The sequence below is a fragment of the Pipistrellus hanaki genome (genome assembly GCF_964339955.1).
Source record: "Pipistrellus hanaki genome assembly, chromosome: X".
NCBI classification, from domain to species: domain Eukaryota; kingdom Metazoa; phylum Chordata; class Mammalia; order Chiroptera; family Vespertilionidae; genus Pipistrellus; species Pipistrellus hanaki.
In genome coordinates, this window is record NC_140524.1 from 26930010 (window position 1) to 26947814 (window position 17805).

General features: G+C 45.2%; 1 protein-coding gene across 1 annotated transcript in view; it reads left to right on the forward strand.

The window, feature by feature from the left end:
- The first annotated feature begins 3506 nt into the window (after positions 1-3506).
- ZDHHC9 (zDHHC palmitoyltransferase 9) overlaps positions 3507-17805 on the forward strand; it is a 37136-nt gene continuing 22837 nt past the window's right edge. Inside the window, exons 1-3 of the mRNA XM_084870753.1 lie at positions 3507-3714; positions 5368-5668; positions 17328-17488. Coding sequence (XP_084726879.1) covers positions 5502-5668; positions 17328-17488 — 328 coding nt within the window. The 5' untranslated portion in view covers positions 3507-3714; positions 5368-5501. The remainder of the gene's footprint in view (positions 3715-5367; positions 5669-17327; positions 17489-17805) is intronic.

Here is a 17805-nt window from a genome sequence, read left to right on the forward strand (position 1 = left end):
TATATTATTTCACAGATGGGAAGCCATTGAACAAGTCGTGGGTGGCAAGGTCTGAGTTAACGTTTAAAAAAATCTAACTACCGTGTTAATAGGCCAAATGGGGCAAAAGTGGGAGCAGGGGGACCAGTATGGGGAGTGTTGTAATACTCCACTTTCTCTAAATGATGTGCCTATACTGCACTGCCTCAGTTTACCAGTTCTAGACATTATCTAGACATTATCTAGTGATTCCCACTCTAATAGATGGGGATTTAGTTCACTTACTGGATCATCATCCTTTTTATTTCCCATTATTTAGTTCCCCTCCCCAGATCCTTTTGTTTTTATGTCTTTTTTATTATCTTCTTGACTTTTATTGTCTTTGTTCTTATGCCTTGGTAGAGGAAGGGAGGATAGATAGAAACATCAGTGATGAGAGAATCATCGATTGGCTGCCAGGGACCACCGAGCCCACAACCCGGGCATGTGCCCTGACTAGAACTTGAACTGTGACCTCTTGGTTCATAGGTCGACCCACGCCAGCCAGGCATCAAGCATTTTGAACCAAGCTCACCAGAATGTATGCCATCACTCTGTGGAAGCTTGTACCTTTATTCCAGGGGTGTTTCTAGTATTCACTGGGACTGTGCCTCTCCTCGAAAGAAGCCAACCCTAATTTGGATGCATAAAGTCTGGAGTTTTATTGAAAAGTGAAAAGAAAACAGAAAAGAAACACACCCACTTTATAGTCACAATTTAGTTGTGTGTGTATTAAGACTTTCAGGATTATGTAAAATGATGTAATTACATAGAAGAAAGTCTTATGGAATGCTTGTCTATAGAAATTTTCCTTATTTTTTTTTAGTGGTGAACACAAATAACAGAGTGTATTTAAATAGGCCTGACCTACGCAGCCACTTAATCCCAGAGGGAATGTGACCCAGAGCAGGGAGGGGCAGAGCTCAGGAATGTGTTGCCATGACACATCAATTCCAAGATCCCCTAGGCTTCACCTGCACCTGAGATACGGACAAAGTATGTCTGGGTGCTGCAGGGGTTTATTTTTGACTGCTCCATAGTCAGGAGGATGGCAGCTGGGCTGGCCGTGGGTGCCTGGAGTACACAGGCTCAGGAATCCAGGGCTGTGGGAGTTCCTCTCCCTTCCATACCAAGTGTGTACAATATCAGCATCTTCCAGGATTCAAAGGGACCCCTCCAAAGGGAGAATTGGAGACAATGATATCCATCCATCACTTGGTTTATCAGAAATAAATTGATGGCCCACCTGGTGTTGCTCAGTGGTTATAGAAGGTAAATAAATTCCAGATACCAGGGCCTTTGCTTGGGTTGCCAGGGGGTGTGGCTGGCCTGCAAACCAGGCCCCTTGCTCAGGCTGCTCACTCAGGCCACCCCACGCCCCAAGGGAACCCCCACCCTGATCCAGGACACCCTTCAGGCAAACCAACTGGCCCCTACCCGTGCACCAGGCCTCTATCCTATCTAATAAAAGAGTAATATGCTGATTGACCATCACTCCAACACATAATATGGCTGCCCCCATGTGGTCAAAGATCCTGCCCCTATGTGGACACAAGATGGCCACCACAAGATGGCCAGCAAGGGAGGGCAGTTGGAAGGCACCAGGCCTGCAAAGAAGGGCAGTTGAGAGGGACCAGGTCTGCAAAGGAGGGCAGTTGGAGCCTGCAGGGGAGGGCAGTTAGGGGTGACCAGGCTGGCAGAGGAGGGATGTTGGGGGCAAACAGGCTGGCAGGGGAGCGGTTAGACATCAATCAGGTTGGCATGGGAGTGGTTAGGGGGTGATCAGGCTGGCAGGCAGAAGTGGTTAGGGGCAATCAGGAAGGCAGGCTGGCGAGCAGTTGTGAACCAGCAGTCAGGATTGTGAGAGGGCAGTCAGACATCCCTCAAGGGGCCCCAGATTGGAGAGGGTGCAGGTTGGGCTCAGGGACAACCCCCCCCCCCAGGTCCCCGTGCATGAATTTTGTATATGGCCTCTAGTGTATATATAAAAAGAAATAAACTGATGATTCTAACCAGCATGAGTGCTAAGGAACAATAAAAGCTTTATAAAAACATACAATACTTTCTCCTACCAATTAATTATAACACATTTCTGTCATAAAAAATTACCTAGTGATTTTTCAATCCTTTTAAATATTTCTTGGAAGGGTGCATGAAAGTGGTAAATGTAATTATCATATCATATGGGACCAAATAGTGTAAAGGAGAAATAGTTCTTTTTTTTTTTTTTTAAATATATTTTATTGATTTTTCACAGAGAGGAAGAGAGAGGGATAGAGAGTTAGAAACATCGATGAGAGAGAATCATCGATCAGCTGCCTCCTGCACACCCCCCACTGGGGATGCGCCCGCAACCAAGGTACATGCCCTTGACCGGAATCGAACCCAGGACCCTTCAGTCCGCAGGCTGACGCTCTATCCACTGAGCCAAACCGGTCCCGGCGAGAAATAGTTCTTGACCATGATTCTTCAACTAACACAAAAAGCTGCTTTGGGAAGACCTTTGGCAATCTCTTCCGTATTAACTACAAACACCCTCACCCCAGAGAAACTTTATTCAAGCTCAGGTAAGGAAAGGCAACCTTCAGCCCTTTCTCATATTTCTCCTTATATTTGGAAGCCCAGAGCCATACGAGTGGAAACAGAGCAGTGCTTCTTAAAGTCCGTCGTATAATATCCATGCCATGATTCTGGACTGTTTTCCCCACTCTAATCTTGAATTTCTAAAGGATGTGATTCACTGGGATCAGTAGCAGTGACTCATTGTGGCAGTAACTGCAGAGGAAGGGGCAAAAGCAAAGAATGAATGTGTTTGATGGGTGGGGATTCTGCCTTGAATCCTGGCTTCCCCCTCCCCAATTATCATAAACTCTCCAAAGCGAGTAGTAATTTCCAACCTTTTTGGCAATCTTTTTGCTTCCTTATCTACCTGAGAGAATCTATGCTGTCAGTAGATTTTCTCTAACTTCCTCACTGTCAATTACTTGTTGTAGGTACTGCAACAATTATTCTATGTTCTTGAGAACAGTTATCGCTTTCAAGTTCCTTTTTTATATTTGTTTGCTTTGTTCCGCAAGAGTAAGACGCCAGTCGCGGTTGCTTTCGTGCAAGTAGGACAGTAGAGGCCCAGTTTGGGTTGAGCACCCGGATCTGAGAGCCAGTGCTGCTTCAGCGTCTCACGGTGTGTGTGTGTGGGGGGATGCTGGCTCCCAGGCCTCCCTTGTCCTATCCCAACTACCCTTCACCTCCGTCTCTGTGTAACTATATTAAGCAAAGGCGACACTTCGTGTACAGGCTATTGGACCCCAAAAGGAAGCTTGCAGCGCTTGGCTGGTGGGCACGGAGCCCGGAGATGGGTGGGGAAGTGGGGCGGAGGCACTGTTGAGTGGCGTCCGGAGTAGCCAATCGTACTTCAGGGAAGCGGTGGCAGGGGCGGAGACACCGAGGTCTACCAGCCAATGGCGGGCGAGAAACTACTGGAGCGACCTAGTGACGTGGGGAGCCTTCCATTCGGCCAGCAGTAGGCGGCTGCCACAGCTGTTTTAGGGCCCCGAGCATAGGGGCTCCTTGTCTGGAGAAGGCAGCCTCCAGGCTCGGGAGGAGAGGTCGCTGCCTTCTGGGGCGGCTGACGCGGTCCCTTGGGACAGTCCGCTTCCTGCCCTCAGCCTCCGGCCGAATTTGGGCTCCCAGGTTCAGGTAACAAGGGCTGGGGGGTGGGGGTCTCCTGGGCTTGGCCGCATGGTGGGCTGCCAACCCCTCCGCTGCATCGGGACGCGCGGACCCTGGCACTGCCCGGCTCGGGGTGCCAGCGGGGGAGCCCCCGGCCGCGGTGACTACACGTGGCGGAGCGTGTGTGAGTGTGTACGAGCGTGTGGAGGTGGCGCGTCCCGGGCTGCCTGGGGCGGTGGTCCGCTGCGTGGCGGAGGCGGGGCGGGCCTCCCGAGACCGCGCCCGCTGCCTGCCCCGGACTCGGGCCTTGGCCCCGGGCGGGTGGGCGGTCCATCTGGTTCTGGACGGATTTTGATCTTTGTTCTCTCCCTGGCCCGGCTCCCCTTCCTGGTCTCTTCTCCTGCTGGGCCGGGTTATAGGGAGAAGATTGTTTTCCAGGTTAGTTTTACACAAAGGAAGTGTTTCTGCACCTTTTGCCCCCTCCCCTTGGCCAAGCCCTCCACCTTCTCATTGCCAGGCACATCGCCTAGTCTCCGTTTGGACCCTTGCCCTCTCCGGCTGGGGGATGATTCCAAGTTGGTTGTTTCTCATCCGTCAGTCAGGCTGCAGGCTTCCGCCTCAGTCGTGCCAGCGTGGGGCATGTGGTGCCAGTAAGTAGAGGCCACAGCACCACACCTGAGAGGATGAGAAGGGTGGCTGTGGCTGAGAAAGGTTGGGCTTGGGGATTCAGGATGCTAAGGAGAGATGGTACTTAGGAAATATCCCAGAAAACACCGTTTAATTGCTGTCTTGTTCCTCCCCCTCCAACCCTTTCAAGACCTCTCCTGTTTTAATCAGCCTTCCACCTATAGATCTGTGATGTGGTTTTATGAAGATTCCCACAAATGTTAGGCTTGGACCCTCCCCCCCCCCACCCCCACCCCCGCCAAATTGGTTCATTTCCTGAACTCAGGAAGTTACCAAGGGTTTGATTAGGGGAAATCTGTTTTGAGTAAGTACCTGGATGTGTGTCCAGAGTGTCCAGAACCTCCTAGCTCTGCCAGAGGATGACTTGTTCCCTGGTGTGATTCATATTTGAGTGGCTAATTGAAGAAAGAAGGTGAAGTGGAGGAGGGGAGGGAATGGCTCCTTTAGGACATATACTATTATTTTTAGCCCTTTTAATGATGATTATAGAACAGTGTGGTGGAGTGGAAAGTTTCCTGGCTTAAAAGTCTGCAGACAAGTATTCTGACTTAGCTTTGCAGTTGTGTAACCCTGGATAAATTATTTTCTCTCTCTGGTTTTCACTTTACTCATTTTCGACCAATTAATTGGGGCTATCACCTATAAAAACCCTTCTAGCTCCAAAGATGATGAACAAACCACCAGTATTATATTGGAACTATGGGGGTTTCTTTAAGAAGGTATACTAGCCTCCTCCTCCTCCTCCTTCTTCTCCTTCTTCTCCTCCTCCTCCTCCTCCTCCTCCTCCTCCTCCTCCTCCTCCTCCTCCTTCTTCTTTTTCTGGAGAACCTGTAAACTTTTCTCCATTTAGAGGACAACCATAGATTGGAAATAAACTTTTCCAACTTCCCCACACCCACCCTTTCGGGTTTATCTTTTGCTTCTGGGAAAGGAGGATTGAACTGCATTTTCTTGTTCCTGTCTCATTTTTTTTTTTTTAATCTTTTCTCTTAGGGTTAGAAGTTGGACGTTTGATGATGTTTGACCCAGCAGCAGCAATATCAGGCAACGTGATTTTAAAGCTGTGCTCAGCCTCTGTGTTTTCCATCTTGTAATCACAAAGAGCATCTGGACCAGGAATTCCAATCATGTCGGTGATGGTGGTGAGAAAGAAGGTGACACGGAAGTGGGAGAAACTCCCAGGCAGGAACACCTTCTGCTGCGATGGCCGTGTCATGATGGCTCGGCAAAAGGGCATCTTCTACTTGACCCTGTTCCTCATCCTGGGGACATGTACACTCTTCTTTGCCTTCGAGTGAGTTTCCATTGAGTAGAGTCACCTGACAGTGATTACTTTGAATCTGGGGGAAGAACCTTCTTTCTGGGAAGTTTGTGGGTGCTGCTTGGATGGTTGTCACTGTCCTCTTGAGCAGTGTCTATGGATCATGTCATCTGAATTGATTGCTTTATCTTATAGCAGAGAATGTGTTGCATAAAAAGACCAAGACCTTTGATACCAATATTATAGCACTGATTTGGGGCTACTCCTGATACTCTTAGGAAATAAAATAATGTGTTTTTATTACTCACTTCCCCTTTTCAATGGTCTCCTTAGGTTCTTAGAGACAGGCTGCCTCTTTCCCACCCCTCCCAAGCCCATGGGTACCCCTAGTGGTTGTAACTCCACCCCACTATATTCACCTATTCTGTTATTCGGGGTCCTATGTACTTTAGGGATTAGCTCTCAGCTAGCTATTAAATTTAAAAGCCAACTGAATTGGGAACCTGCGGATTGGTGGCAGCCTCATCTATGCTACAAACTAGCGGTGTGTGTGGCACATATGTGCTTATTAACTGTGAGTTGTTCATTTATTCCCTTGAAATCACTCAATATAACCCTCTATTTTGTGTGTGCTTGATACCAGCCTTGGAGTTATTTTTTTTCCCCTGTGATGTAATAGTCAGTACTAGAACCACTGTAGGACACCTGCTGGGGAGGTGGCCTGTTGGATTCTAGGATACTGTGACATCACTGCTGATTGTTCTGAGAATGCTATGTACTCTGGGGATGGGAGCAATGCTAATTGGTTTGGGGTTATTATAAGGAGGGCCTTAAGGAGCCACGAGGTGTGTGTAGGCTGTGAGCCACACCTAACTCGAGCCTGCTGTAGTTCATGTACATGAGTGACCTGGAACTGCAGTATTAGCCATGGAGGGAGGAGGGGGCTCCTTGGCCAGCCTTTGTGGGTAATTAAAATGAGTTCTGGTCTCTCAGGGCTCATTTTTGTCTTCTGTGAGAGCTTCAGGCTTTCCCAGTGCATCAAGAGTGATTTTTTGAGCTGCTTTGCTGGACTTCTTGATGGTTGCAGCTGGCTTGAGTAACAGCGGGGGGAGGGGGGACCAGTTTATAACAGGGCTAGGAAAGTAAGGTCAGAAGAGCTTTGTGAAAGGCACTTTTGCTGCTGTTGCTGTGGACTTCGTGAAGTATTTGGCAGAGTCGGGCAGTTTGGTCATGGCCTCTTAGCTGCTTTCCATTCTGAGTCTCATGGCTGGGTGTGTGTGTGTGTGTGTGTGTGTTTGTACTTCTGTACTTGTGTGAGGTACAAGTGAGTGTGTGCAGTCAGACGTCGAAATAATCTCTCCTCCCCTCTCCCCCTTCCTTCCTTCCTTCCTTCCTTCCTTCCTTCCTTCCTTCCTTCCTTCCTTCCTTCCTTCCTTCCTTCCTTTGTTAATCCTTACTGGAGAATATTTTATTCCATTGATTTTTAGAGAGTGGAAAGGAGGGATAGAGACAGAGAGAGGAACATTAATGTGAGAGAGACACATCTATTGCCTCCCACAGGGCCCCAGTCTGGGCGAGGGATAGAGATTGCAACTGAGGTACGTGGCCTTGAATCAAACCCTTCAGTCCACGGGTCTACACTCTATCTACTGAGCCAAACCTGCCAGGGGTCTCCAAGTTTTCTTTGCTTTATTCTTGCCTTGCTTCTTTTCGGAAGTGCAGAGCTGAACTCTGCTCTCTATCATCCTCCCGTCTTGTGCGTCATCCCCTGTGAAATCATTAGCTCTTTCTGCCCCTATCCCCAACCCCTTTGCCTCTGGGTTAATTTGTTGTGATTGAAATCGTTCAAAACAAATGAGATTTGTTTTCTGACCCTGAGTGAGCTGATAATTCTGGGCCCAGGAAATCTCTGGTTTGACTGGCCGGGGAAATTGGAAATTTGGAGCTCTTGGTGTTTGGTCCTTTCTGTATCTGGGAGCCAGACAGAGTCTGATTTGGGTCTGTACCACTTAGACCCAAAGCCTTCTGAAGAAAACTGCCCATGGGATAAGCTTATAATTAGCCAAGTTACAGTTTGACAGAGGCAACTTGAGTTTTCTGCCTAGACAACTTTCCCCCCCAAGTTATTTCTCACACTTTGTCCTCAGATATGAAGGGTGAGGTTGTTTGTAAACTGCTCAGAGTTCCAGCTGTCTGTGCAATAGAGTAAATATTTTGGTGGGTAGGGCTGGGCAAGGGAGAAGAGGGGAGGAGAAGGAAGTAAATATATTAGCTGAGGAATGGAATGGGGAAGTATAACTCTGACCAAAGGGGAGAGGACCCTGATAATGAATCCTTTTCATTGAGGATGGTGGAATCTGTTTGTGAATGTATGCGTGTGTGTGTGTGTGTGTGTGTGTGTGTGTGTGTGTTACATATATAGACATACAGACACACAGATACTCTACATGCTGACTGCCTTGTGCCTTGCCAATGCCAGGCTATACAAAGGAAACCAGCATGCCTCTGAATAATGGAATCACTTTCTGGTCAAGCTTTTTTTCTTTGGTGTCTGTAATTTACTACCAAGCACACAGTGGGGGATAGGGTCTGAGGGGTAAAATAGGGCCTCCTTAGATAGTATTAGAACTTAGAGAGACCTCAGAAAGTCAGCTGATCAAGCTAGGTGAGGGTGACAAAGGGCTGGTTATTTTCATCAGTTTGTCTAGGAGCATAGACATCACTTCCTCTGGCTGCTGCATTTTTGCCTTGGGGAAGAGAGTCCAGATCCTGAGGCACATCTGGATATGCATGTTAGTAACAGGGTCTTGCTTGCAGCAGGTGCTTAGGGACAAGTGCGAGTTGATTTATAGCTGCCTGTGGCACAGCCCTGGGTCAGCCAGATGGCTTGAGAAATGTGGTCAGGAATATGTGTGCCCCTTGATGAAAACCGTGCAGTGCTAGTAGTGCCAGGGGAAATAGTTTTATCCTTGGATTTTGCCTTTACATGTTTAGACTTCTCCAAAGAGGGACCTATACTTTTTAGTGGGAAGACAGTAGGTTGAATACATAGAATGAAAAGAGATTGTTCATTCAGTAGCTGGTTAGCTCTGCATTGTTAGATGTGTTTCTAAACAAGCTGGGTGGCCATCTCTCAGGGCTGCTGTCACAGAGTGGATTTTTGCCCGGAATGGGAAATTGGGCTAATTGTCTCTAAGCCTCTTACAACTCTGAGTCTGAAATTCTGTAGAACTTTTGTGACTGTCTGCAAGAGTCAAATATAGAAAAGGAGAGGCTAGAAGATTACAGGTAGGTAGTGTATTTAAATATGTTTATGTATTCAAGTATAATTTTATCCATGGTAAATAAATTTGAATTTAAAGCAGAATGAAAATCGTACAGTGTTTAAAAAAAGGATTTCCTAATTTATTCTCAGGGTGAGCTATTTAGGCAATGTGAGTGAATCTTCCAGGTTCAGCTTTGTGCACATGTACCCTTCTCAGTCCTTTCTGCTCAAACTCTGTCCCGGTTGTGTGATGAACACATAGCCACTAACTTGGCCGGGAATGTCAGGATGCTATACAAGAATGACAGTCAACTTGTGAGCTTTCCAGCTACTGAAAAGGTGATTGTGGTATTTAGTTAATCTCCACTTCATGATAAACCTTGGAGAGGACTGAGTACACTGTTTTTGGAATTGGCTTCCTAACTACCTCTTTAAAAAATATTTTAATTGATTTCAGAGAGGAAAGGAGAGGGAGAGAGAGAGAGAAACATCAATGATGAGTCATTGATCGCTGCTTCGTGCATGCCCCACACTAGGGATCAAACCTGAAACCCTGGCATGAGCCCTCACCAGGAATTGAACCGTGACCTTCTGGTTTATAGGTTGATGTTCAACCACTGAGCAACACCTGCTAGTCCTTAGCTGCCTCTTTTAACTTTGTGACCAGATTGCTAGTGGGGTCAAGGTCTCTGGGACTTCTCTTGTGGCAAGAAAAATTGGATAACTCCTGACCACTGAAGTAGAAGCAGTTTGCTGCTATGATTAGTGCATATGCCTCACTTTGCTATATAAATCATATCAAGGCACTATAAAATGTCATTGGACTGACACACATGTGTGCTTATGATATACAGAGGAGTCACTGAATTGGATGAACTGAAAAATGCTTTGTAGCACTGCCTAGTAATTGCCCCACTTCTAGGCTCTCCCAACTCTACCTCTCTTTCAAGTCCCTTGAGTCTTCCTTTATGAAATTTTTCTAGTAATTTCTGCAGTCATGGGACTAATTGTACATGCCACTCATTTAACACATAATCATATGACATTTCTGACATTTCTGATTTCTATGGTCATTGCACTTTGAGCTCTTTCAATGTGAGGGACTATTTTCTGTGTCTGTGGCCCCCACAGTGTCGATGGTCAATAAATGTTGCAGAATGAATACATCCTGGATGCAATTAAAATGTACCAGTCTTGACTCACAGAATCCTATATAATAAAACCCTAATATGCAAATCGACCTAACAGTGGAATGACTGGTCATAGTAACCTCGAGGGGGCAAACACTCAACCCAGGAGCTGCCCCCTGGTGGTCAGTGTGCTCCCACAGGAGAGCACGGCTTAGCCACAAGCTGGGCTCATGGTTGGTGAGCCAAGAGGCCAAGCGGTGGTGGCAGGAGCCTCTCCTGCTTCCACTGTAGGCAGGCGGTAAGGAGTGAGGGGTCCTGGACTGTGGAAGGGCACAGGCTGGGCTCAAGGACCCGCCTCTACAGTGCACGAATCTCGTGCACCAGGCCTCTACTCATAGAATAATAGAGCTGGAAGGGACTTTGGAGACTCTGCCATTCTTTTGCATGTGAGGAAACAGGCCCACAGAAGTGCGATTTCTTCATCAAGATCTGTTGGCCAGCCACTGCCTTTATATGACATTACCTTTCATCTCAATGTTAGCTTTTGAATATGGAGTCCTGAAGATGTTCAGATTGCTAAAGCTGTACATAGGGTCGAATGCTAGACCACCATATTCTGGGTTCTTGGTAGCTAGTGTTTGTTACCTAATGGCATCTAGGCTATTTGGGCTTCCCCAGCTCATGCTCCTAGAAGATGAAGTGGAACACTGATAGCATGCTGGCATGATATTCTGATAGCCTTGCAAGAGCAGGGAAGCCCATCTCTAAGGTGAATCTAGAAAGTAAGCTTTGTGAGTTATGAGGGATTATCACCTCTGTGGCCAGGATGAGGAGGACTCAGAGCAGAATTCATACTTTGGTACCCTGTGGGTGAACCCGATGAAAGGGGTACCATGTCCCTGAGGGCAGATGGAAGAGGAAAGGCAATTTGACAACACAAAGGTATCTGGTTTGAAGAGGCACAGGACTATGCAGACTAAAGGCAAACTCATGTGACAGAATATCTGTGCTTATAGTGCAAGACCCAGGTTCCTGAAGTTCGTTAGGTAAGATTGTGAAGAGGAAAGAGTGACTGCATCATGATCTCTAACCAACAGCCTTCTATAGAGAATGTTCTGTAGGGGTTCAGTCTTGTGCTTCATCTAGCCCAAGATTCTTCCTGTGACTTGGCCAACCAAATGAAAGTTTTACGAAAGGAGTAGTTGCCTCTTTGATACCAACCTGTTATAGTACTTAGCTAAGCTCAACTTCCTAAGCACATTCCTGGAGAAGGATTGGGTTATGTCTCCTATTCTTTGTGGTTCCGTCATTCAGAATTTATCTGAATATTTCAGCCTCGATTACCTTTAGTGGTAATGAGTTTCATGTTATCAATCTTTATTATATGCATCTCCCATCTTTTCAGAATGAGTCTTTAAAACATTTTTATTTATTTATTTATTTATTTTAGAGAGAGAGAAACATCAATTTGTTGTTCTACTTATTTTTGCATTCATTGGTTGATTCTTGTATGTTCCCTGACTGGGGATCAAACCTGTAACTTTGGCATGCGGGAGTGACTAGCCAACTGAGCTACCTGGCCAGGGCAGAATGAGTCTTAATTGAGTGTAGCGAACTTCTGTTTTGGGAAAAGCAAGCACAAAGAACATGCTGACATTGGTTGCGGTGTTTATAGAAGGAGAGAGGAGACCTCCTAAATCTTTCTCCTCAAAAGGATTGTGTTTAAAGAGGCACCTTATGCTTCTTGCAACAGAAAGAAGCTAGTGAATTCTTTAGGTATTTAGGGGGATACTTCTGGAATGGAGCAATGAGAAGACAAGCACCCTCATAATGGTGATTAGTTAAGGCCATTTGATGGAGGGTCTCGGAATACTGGCCTGTGGAGTTTGGGGCTTAATATAATAGGCAGCAGGAAATTGTTCTAAGTTCTTGAGCAGGAGTATGTTATAACTGAATTTTGTTATTTGTTGTATTTGAAATTTGTTATAATTGAAATGTGAAATTAGTTATAACTGAAATTTGGCAAATTATCCCCCCTCCCAAATATTTTATTGATTTTTTTTTACAGAGAGAAGGGAGAGGAATAGAGAGTTAGAAACATCGATCAGCTCTCTCCTGCACACCCCCTACTGGGGATGTACCCGCAACCAAGGTACATGCCCTTGGCCAGAATTGAACCTGGGACCCTTGAGTCCGTAGGCCGACGCTCTATCCACTGAGCCAAACGAGTTAGGGCGAAATTTGGCAACTTCTTAGCAGGTTTTTGATAGAAACTTCAGTTCTCCTCAAGTTAGAGGATGGTTCATTGCCTTAAAAATGAAAATGTCGCCCTAGCTGGTTTGGCTCAGTGGATAGAGCAGCTGCCTGCAGATTTAAGGGTCCCGGGTTTGATTCCGGTCACAGGCATGTACCTCGGTTGCAGGCTCCTCCCTGGCCCTGGCCCTGGTCAGGGGTTTGCAAGAGGCAACCAATCAATGTGTTTCTCTCACATCAATATTTCTTTCTGTCTTTCCCTCTCTCTAAAAATCAATGGAAAAATATCTTAGAGGATTTAAAAGAAAGAGAGAGAAGAGGAAAAAAAGGAGAAAAAAGAGAAGAGAAAAGAAAGAAAATGTCCCTGTTTGGTTCATTTTCACCATTGCTACTGGAGCAAAACAGTGTTATGCATTTTTCTCTTTTACATAGCAGTAAATCTAGAGGCTGGTTTTAAATTATGTTTTTAGTGTCTAAGGAAACTTTTTCCTCTCAGTAGACTCTGTCATCAGAAGAAACTTGAACCAGTCTTATGGGTGTTTCTACATGTTTACTGTGTTTAAGAGGACAGAGAGCTATCTACATCAGGGAAGCTTATAGCAAAGGCTTATTTCTATTAGGTGGGACCAAGGGCTATTGTGGGACTTTCTCTAATCTTTGAGTGCTTCCTGCTGTTGCAAGCACAGCTCTTCCTTAAAGCCACCCTTAACAGCTGCTATGGGAGCAGTTTCAAGCAGCCACCCTTAATACGTCATCATTGGTCTTATCTTATTCTTTAGCTATTTCATATGTTAGTTATGTTTTCTCCAACAAAATTATCTCATATTTCTCTTGTTCTTCATTTGTTAGACCTATAAAAACTTGTTGGTTGATTGAGTGTAATGATCAAAGAACAACAACAAAAACATAGCAAGAAAGTTATTGGGCACCCGAAACCGGTTTGGCTCAGTGGATAGAGCGTCGGCCTGTGGACTGAAGTGTCCCAAGGCATGGACCTTGGTTGCGGGCACATCCCCAGTAGGGGGTGTGCAGGAGGCAGCTGATCGATGTTTCTCTCTCATCGATGTTTCTAGCTCTCTATCCCTTTCCTTTTCTCTCTGTAAAAAACCAATAAAATATGTATTTTTTTTTTTAAAAAAGAAAGTTATTGGGCAGACTTGGAAGCAGAGTATTATGTAGATAATCATTCCACGTTACCAGTCTGTAAGGCAGAGCCATGCCATGGAATCTGTCTTTTTTTTTTTTTTTTTTTTTTTTTTTTTTTTTTTTTTACTAGCTTCACTCATGCACCTCTTTTGAGTCTTCTCAAGTGAATTGAAGTCTGTGTCATTATCATTGTCCCTCCAATGAACTAGCATGCTAGGAATGGGGGATGGTACAGGACACACCAGCCCAGCCTGGCACTGCTGGCTATTGCTGGTCAGTACCACCATGTGGTCTGTGGCACATGTGGGCATACAGTCATCTAAACCTGTTATGGAAGCCTGAGGCCAGTTGAGAATTTGGTTGAGGGGGACCTATCATGATGATGCCTCTGCAGGTGGCAGAAATGAAGACTCAGCGGTGGCAGGGTTATATATATGAAATTTACAAGGGAGAAAAGCAACTTCCAACCCCCTGGAAAGGGGAAAGCCTCTTAGTACTTTGAAGACAAAGGAGAGTTCTGTTTGCAGAAGTGTATGAATATTATTCCAAGATGCAATGTCAATGGAAAGTACTAGGGAGTTTTCAAAAACAGTTAGCTTATTTGAATGACAGATCCAGTCTTTCATTAAGATAAATTAGTGATATAAGAGCATACTCTTGACTTTTGAGGTTGTTATTGGGAATTACTACCAAATCTTCCATAGCTTATTCCTATCAGAGACAGACCTCCAGCTTACTGCAATGATGAGACTAACCTGGGGGATATTTTTGGATCATAACTGTTAAAGACAGGCATGATGGGTTGTAGTTCACAAGAGTCTTAGCTGCTGGCTCTCTAAGCTTCCCCTTACTCAGAGTAGAAAGGCCTGTTGGTCCCACATTTGCCTTCCCAAACACACCCACTCACTAGTGACAACAGGCTGCCAGTAGCCTCATCTCTGGAGAACAATACAATGGGCCTGTTGTGTACTTGTTGACATACAGAATGGATTGTTTTAGCAGGTGCAGAAGATAGGCTGTGTGGAGATTACAGAGACCTTTATCCATGATGGTGTAGCGTAATTCAAATCTAAGTTGTTCTTTGTCTGATTGACAAGCAGGTGTTGGAAGGGGACTTAGTTCAGCTTGGGTGAGTCCTTCTGTGCATGGAGGCCACATTAATTTGTGTGTGTGTGTGTGTGTGTGTGTGTGTATCTGTATATGTGTGCTTGTTCTACTCTCTCCGTATCTTTTTTCCTATAATAAAGCGATTTACACTCCCTTTGGTGTCCAATCAGATGGCTCTGATTTTCCTAAGGCTTTTGATTGGAGACTATGTGAGTGTGTGTGAGTCCTGGAGACACTGGAGACATTACTTCTTTGTTTTCAATAATGATCTCAGGAAGATGGCTGATTTCTGTTAGTGTGGTGATTTCACTTGGCTTGTTCATTTGTTTTTGTGGCCTTTGGGTCCGTAAGAAGGAGAGGAGACTTTCATTTCTGAATTTACTTCTAGATTATCTGTGACAGTGAAGGGGGACAATGGAAAAGAGGGTATTCCACAAGCTCCTTAATTACCCTGAACTCAGTTAACCATATCCTCCATTTCTCTAAACATTTTCCTCTACCCTTGGCATTTAGGAGAAGGAAGTCAATCATACAAAAGCAAACTATGACCAAGGATTTTCTTAAAAACAAATAAGCAGGCAAACAAACAAAAAGCCACAAAAATAATTTTGCAAGTTCACTATATTGTTCACTTTCAGCCTATAATATATTGGTTTGCACATCCATGGAGTCATGTATGTGGCAAGAAAGCAGGGAGGATCTCCTGGGGACTGTTTGAAAACTGCCATGAATGTACAACCCAGGGTTAAACCTTCAGAGTTGATAGCAGCTTGCTTGATCGCCATGCCAGTCAAGTAAGCCTTTTTCCTTAGCTTACTTTCTCCAGTCTCCACTGGCCCTTGCTTATTCAGTTATAGTCTGCCTCCAAGAGAGGATTCTGTGTTGAAGGAGAAAATGTGCCAGGAGGAGGAGAATAAAAATAGGTCAGTGGTAACTCTCATCACACATTCCCATTTATTTGGTTGGAAATTTACTTTGACTTTACAAGTATTTGTTGATAGCTTCTTTATTCACATACTTGCAATAAGCTCTGGGAGATATAGAACCGTGATGATAATGTTAATAGCTGACATTTACTTAGCATTTACTCTTTGTCAAGTGCAGTTCTAAGCACTTTATTTATATTCATGCATCTGATCCACACAATGACCCCATGAAGATCCATTATTATCTTCATTTCACAGATAAAGAGTTTGAAAGTAGCTGAAACCGGTTTGGCTCAGCAGATAGAGCGTCAGTCTGCGGACTGAAAGGTCCCAGGTTCAATTCCGGTCAAGGGCATGTACATTGGTTGCGGACACATACCTGATAGGGGGTGTGCAGGAGGCAGCTGATCGATGTTTCTCTCTCATCGATATTTCTAGCTCTCTATCCCTCTCCTTTCCTCTCTGTAAAAAATCAAATATATATATATGAGTTTGAAAGTAACTAGACACCCAGTTAGGATTTGGTAGAGCTAGAATTCAAACCCAAATATTCCTGTTCCAAAAAGAGAAGATTCTTGTTCCTAGGAAGTCCAGTTGGGGGAGATGAGGTCAACATAGTTAAAAACAAACAAACAAACAAACAAAACAAATAAACAAAAAACAAACAAACAGGAAACAATACAAGGCTTTGGCAGTGAGGATGATGTGGACAGATTAGTGCAGCTTAGGATAAGCTTTTTGAGGAGATAAGACCTCTCTAAACCCCAGATTCTTCATTTATCAAATGGGTATAATGGACTCTACCTCATAGATTTAGTGTGAGAATTGGTGAGATCATGCATATAAAGAGCTTAGTGCCATGCCTGGCATATTGGTGAGTGGTCAGTAAATTATGGTTGTGATGATGACAATGATGGCATTGATATCTCTGGGACCTGACAGATGAGTAGGGCTGAGATATCCAGAAGGAAGAGGTATGGCCTTCTAGGTGAATTATGAAGAAAGAGGGGAACACACATGAGGTTGGGAAGGAGGTGCTCAGAGAAACAATTTTCTTATTTTCTTATGATCACTAGTTACCTATTAGCTGAGCTAATTGAGGAGAGAAGAGTAATGGATGTTGCAAAGTCAGTCAGCAGCCCTGAAGCTTTAAAAAAAATATTTTCATTGATTTCAGAGCGGAAGGGAGAGGGAGAAAGAGATGGAAATATCAATGATAAGAGAGAATCATTGATTGGCTGCCTCCTGCATACCCCACACCAGGATCGAGCCCACAACCTGGGCACATGCCCTGACCAGGAATTGAGCCATGACCTCCTGGTTCATAGGTCAACACTCAACCACTGAGCCATGCTGAAGCTTTTTATTGGCCTTGAAACATGCTGAACATACTCTGTGTCTGACACTTGGACCTTTCTTCATGACTTTCCTTCCTCCTCCTGGAGCTCAGGACTAATGATATATGGATGCAAAGGAAAAGCTCGAGACATTCCCAGAGTGAAAGCAACCTGTGATGCTTGCAGGTCCAGGCTCACTGGCTTCCCTGATCTTAACAGTTGTGAGCCTTTCCTGAGGCACAGAGGAAATGTGACTCCCAGCAGGCTGACAGGAGGGACTGGGCTTGGGAGTAGGAGAGGTCCCTTGAGACTGTCTTCTGTATGTTATAGATAGCATCAATCAATTAAGTATTTGTTGAGCTCCCGTTATGTACAGAACCACTGTTAGGATTTTTGGGTTATTCAAGTGAAGTAAAAAGCATGGTGTCTGCCCTCACGGTATTGCTTGTTTTGTTGACATACTAGTAATGATTCACGGTCCATATAGGATTAAGTATAACTAAATGTTCAATTGCGTGCTTTCTCCAGATGCCGTTACTTGGCTGTCCAGCTATCTCCTGCCATCCCTGTGTTTGCTGCCATGCTCTTCCTTTTTTCCATGGCTACCCTGTTGAGGACCAGCTTCAGTGACCCTGGAGTGATCCCTCGAGCTCTACCAGATGAAGCAGCTTTCATAGAAATGGAGATAGGTGGGTTTTCTAACCAGCTGGCAAGATGCTGTGCGTTAATTAGTAAGGGAATCTTAAATACTAAAGAGGTAATATGCAAATTGACATCACACCTTCATACAAGATGTCCACTCTCAGGTAGTCAAAGATGGCTAACCCCATGTGGTCAAAGATGGCTAACCCCATGTGGTCAAAGATGGCCACCACAAGATGGCCAGCAGGAGAGGGTAGTTGTGGGTGACCAGGCCAGCAGGGGAGGGTAGTTAGGGGTGACCAGGTTGGCAGGGGAGGGCAGTTGGGAGGGACCAGGTCTATAGCAGAGGGTAGTTGGGGATGAC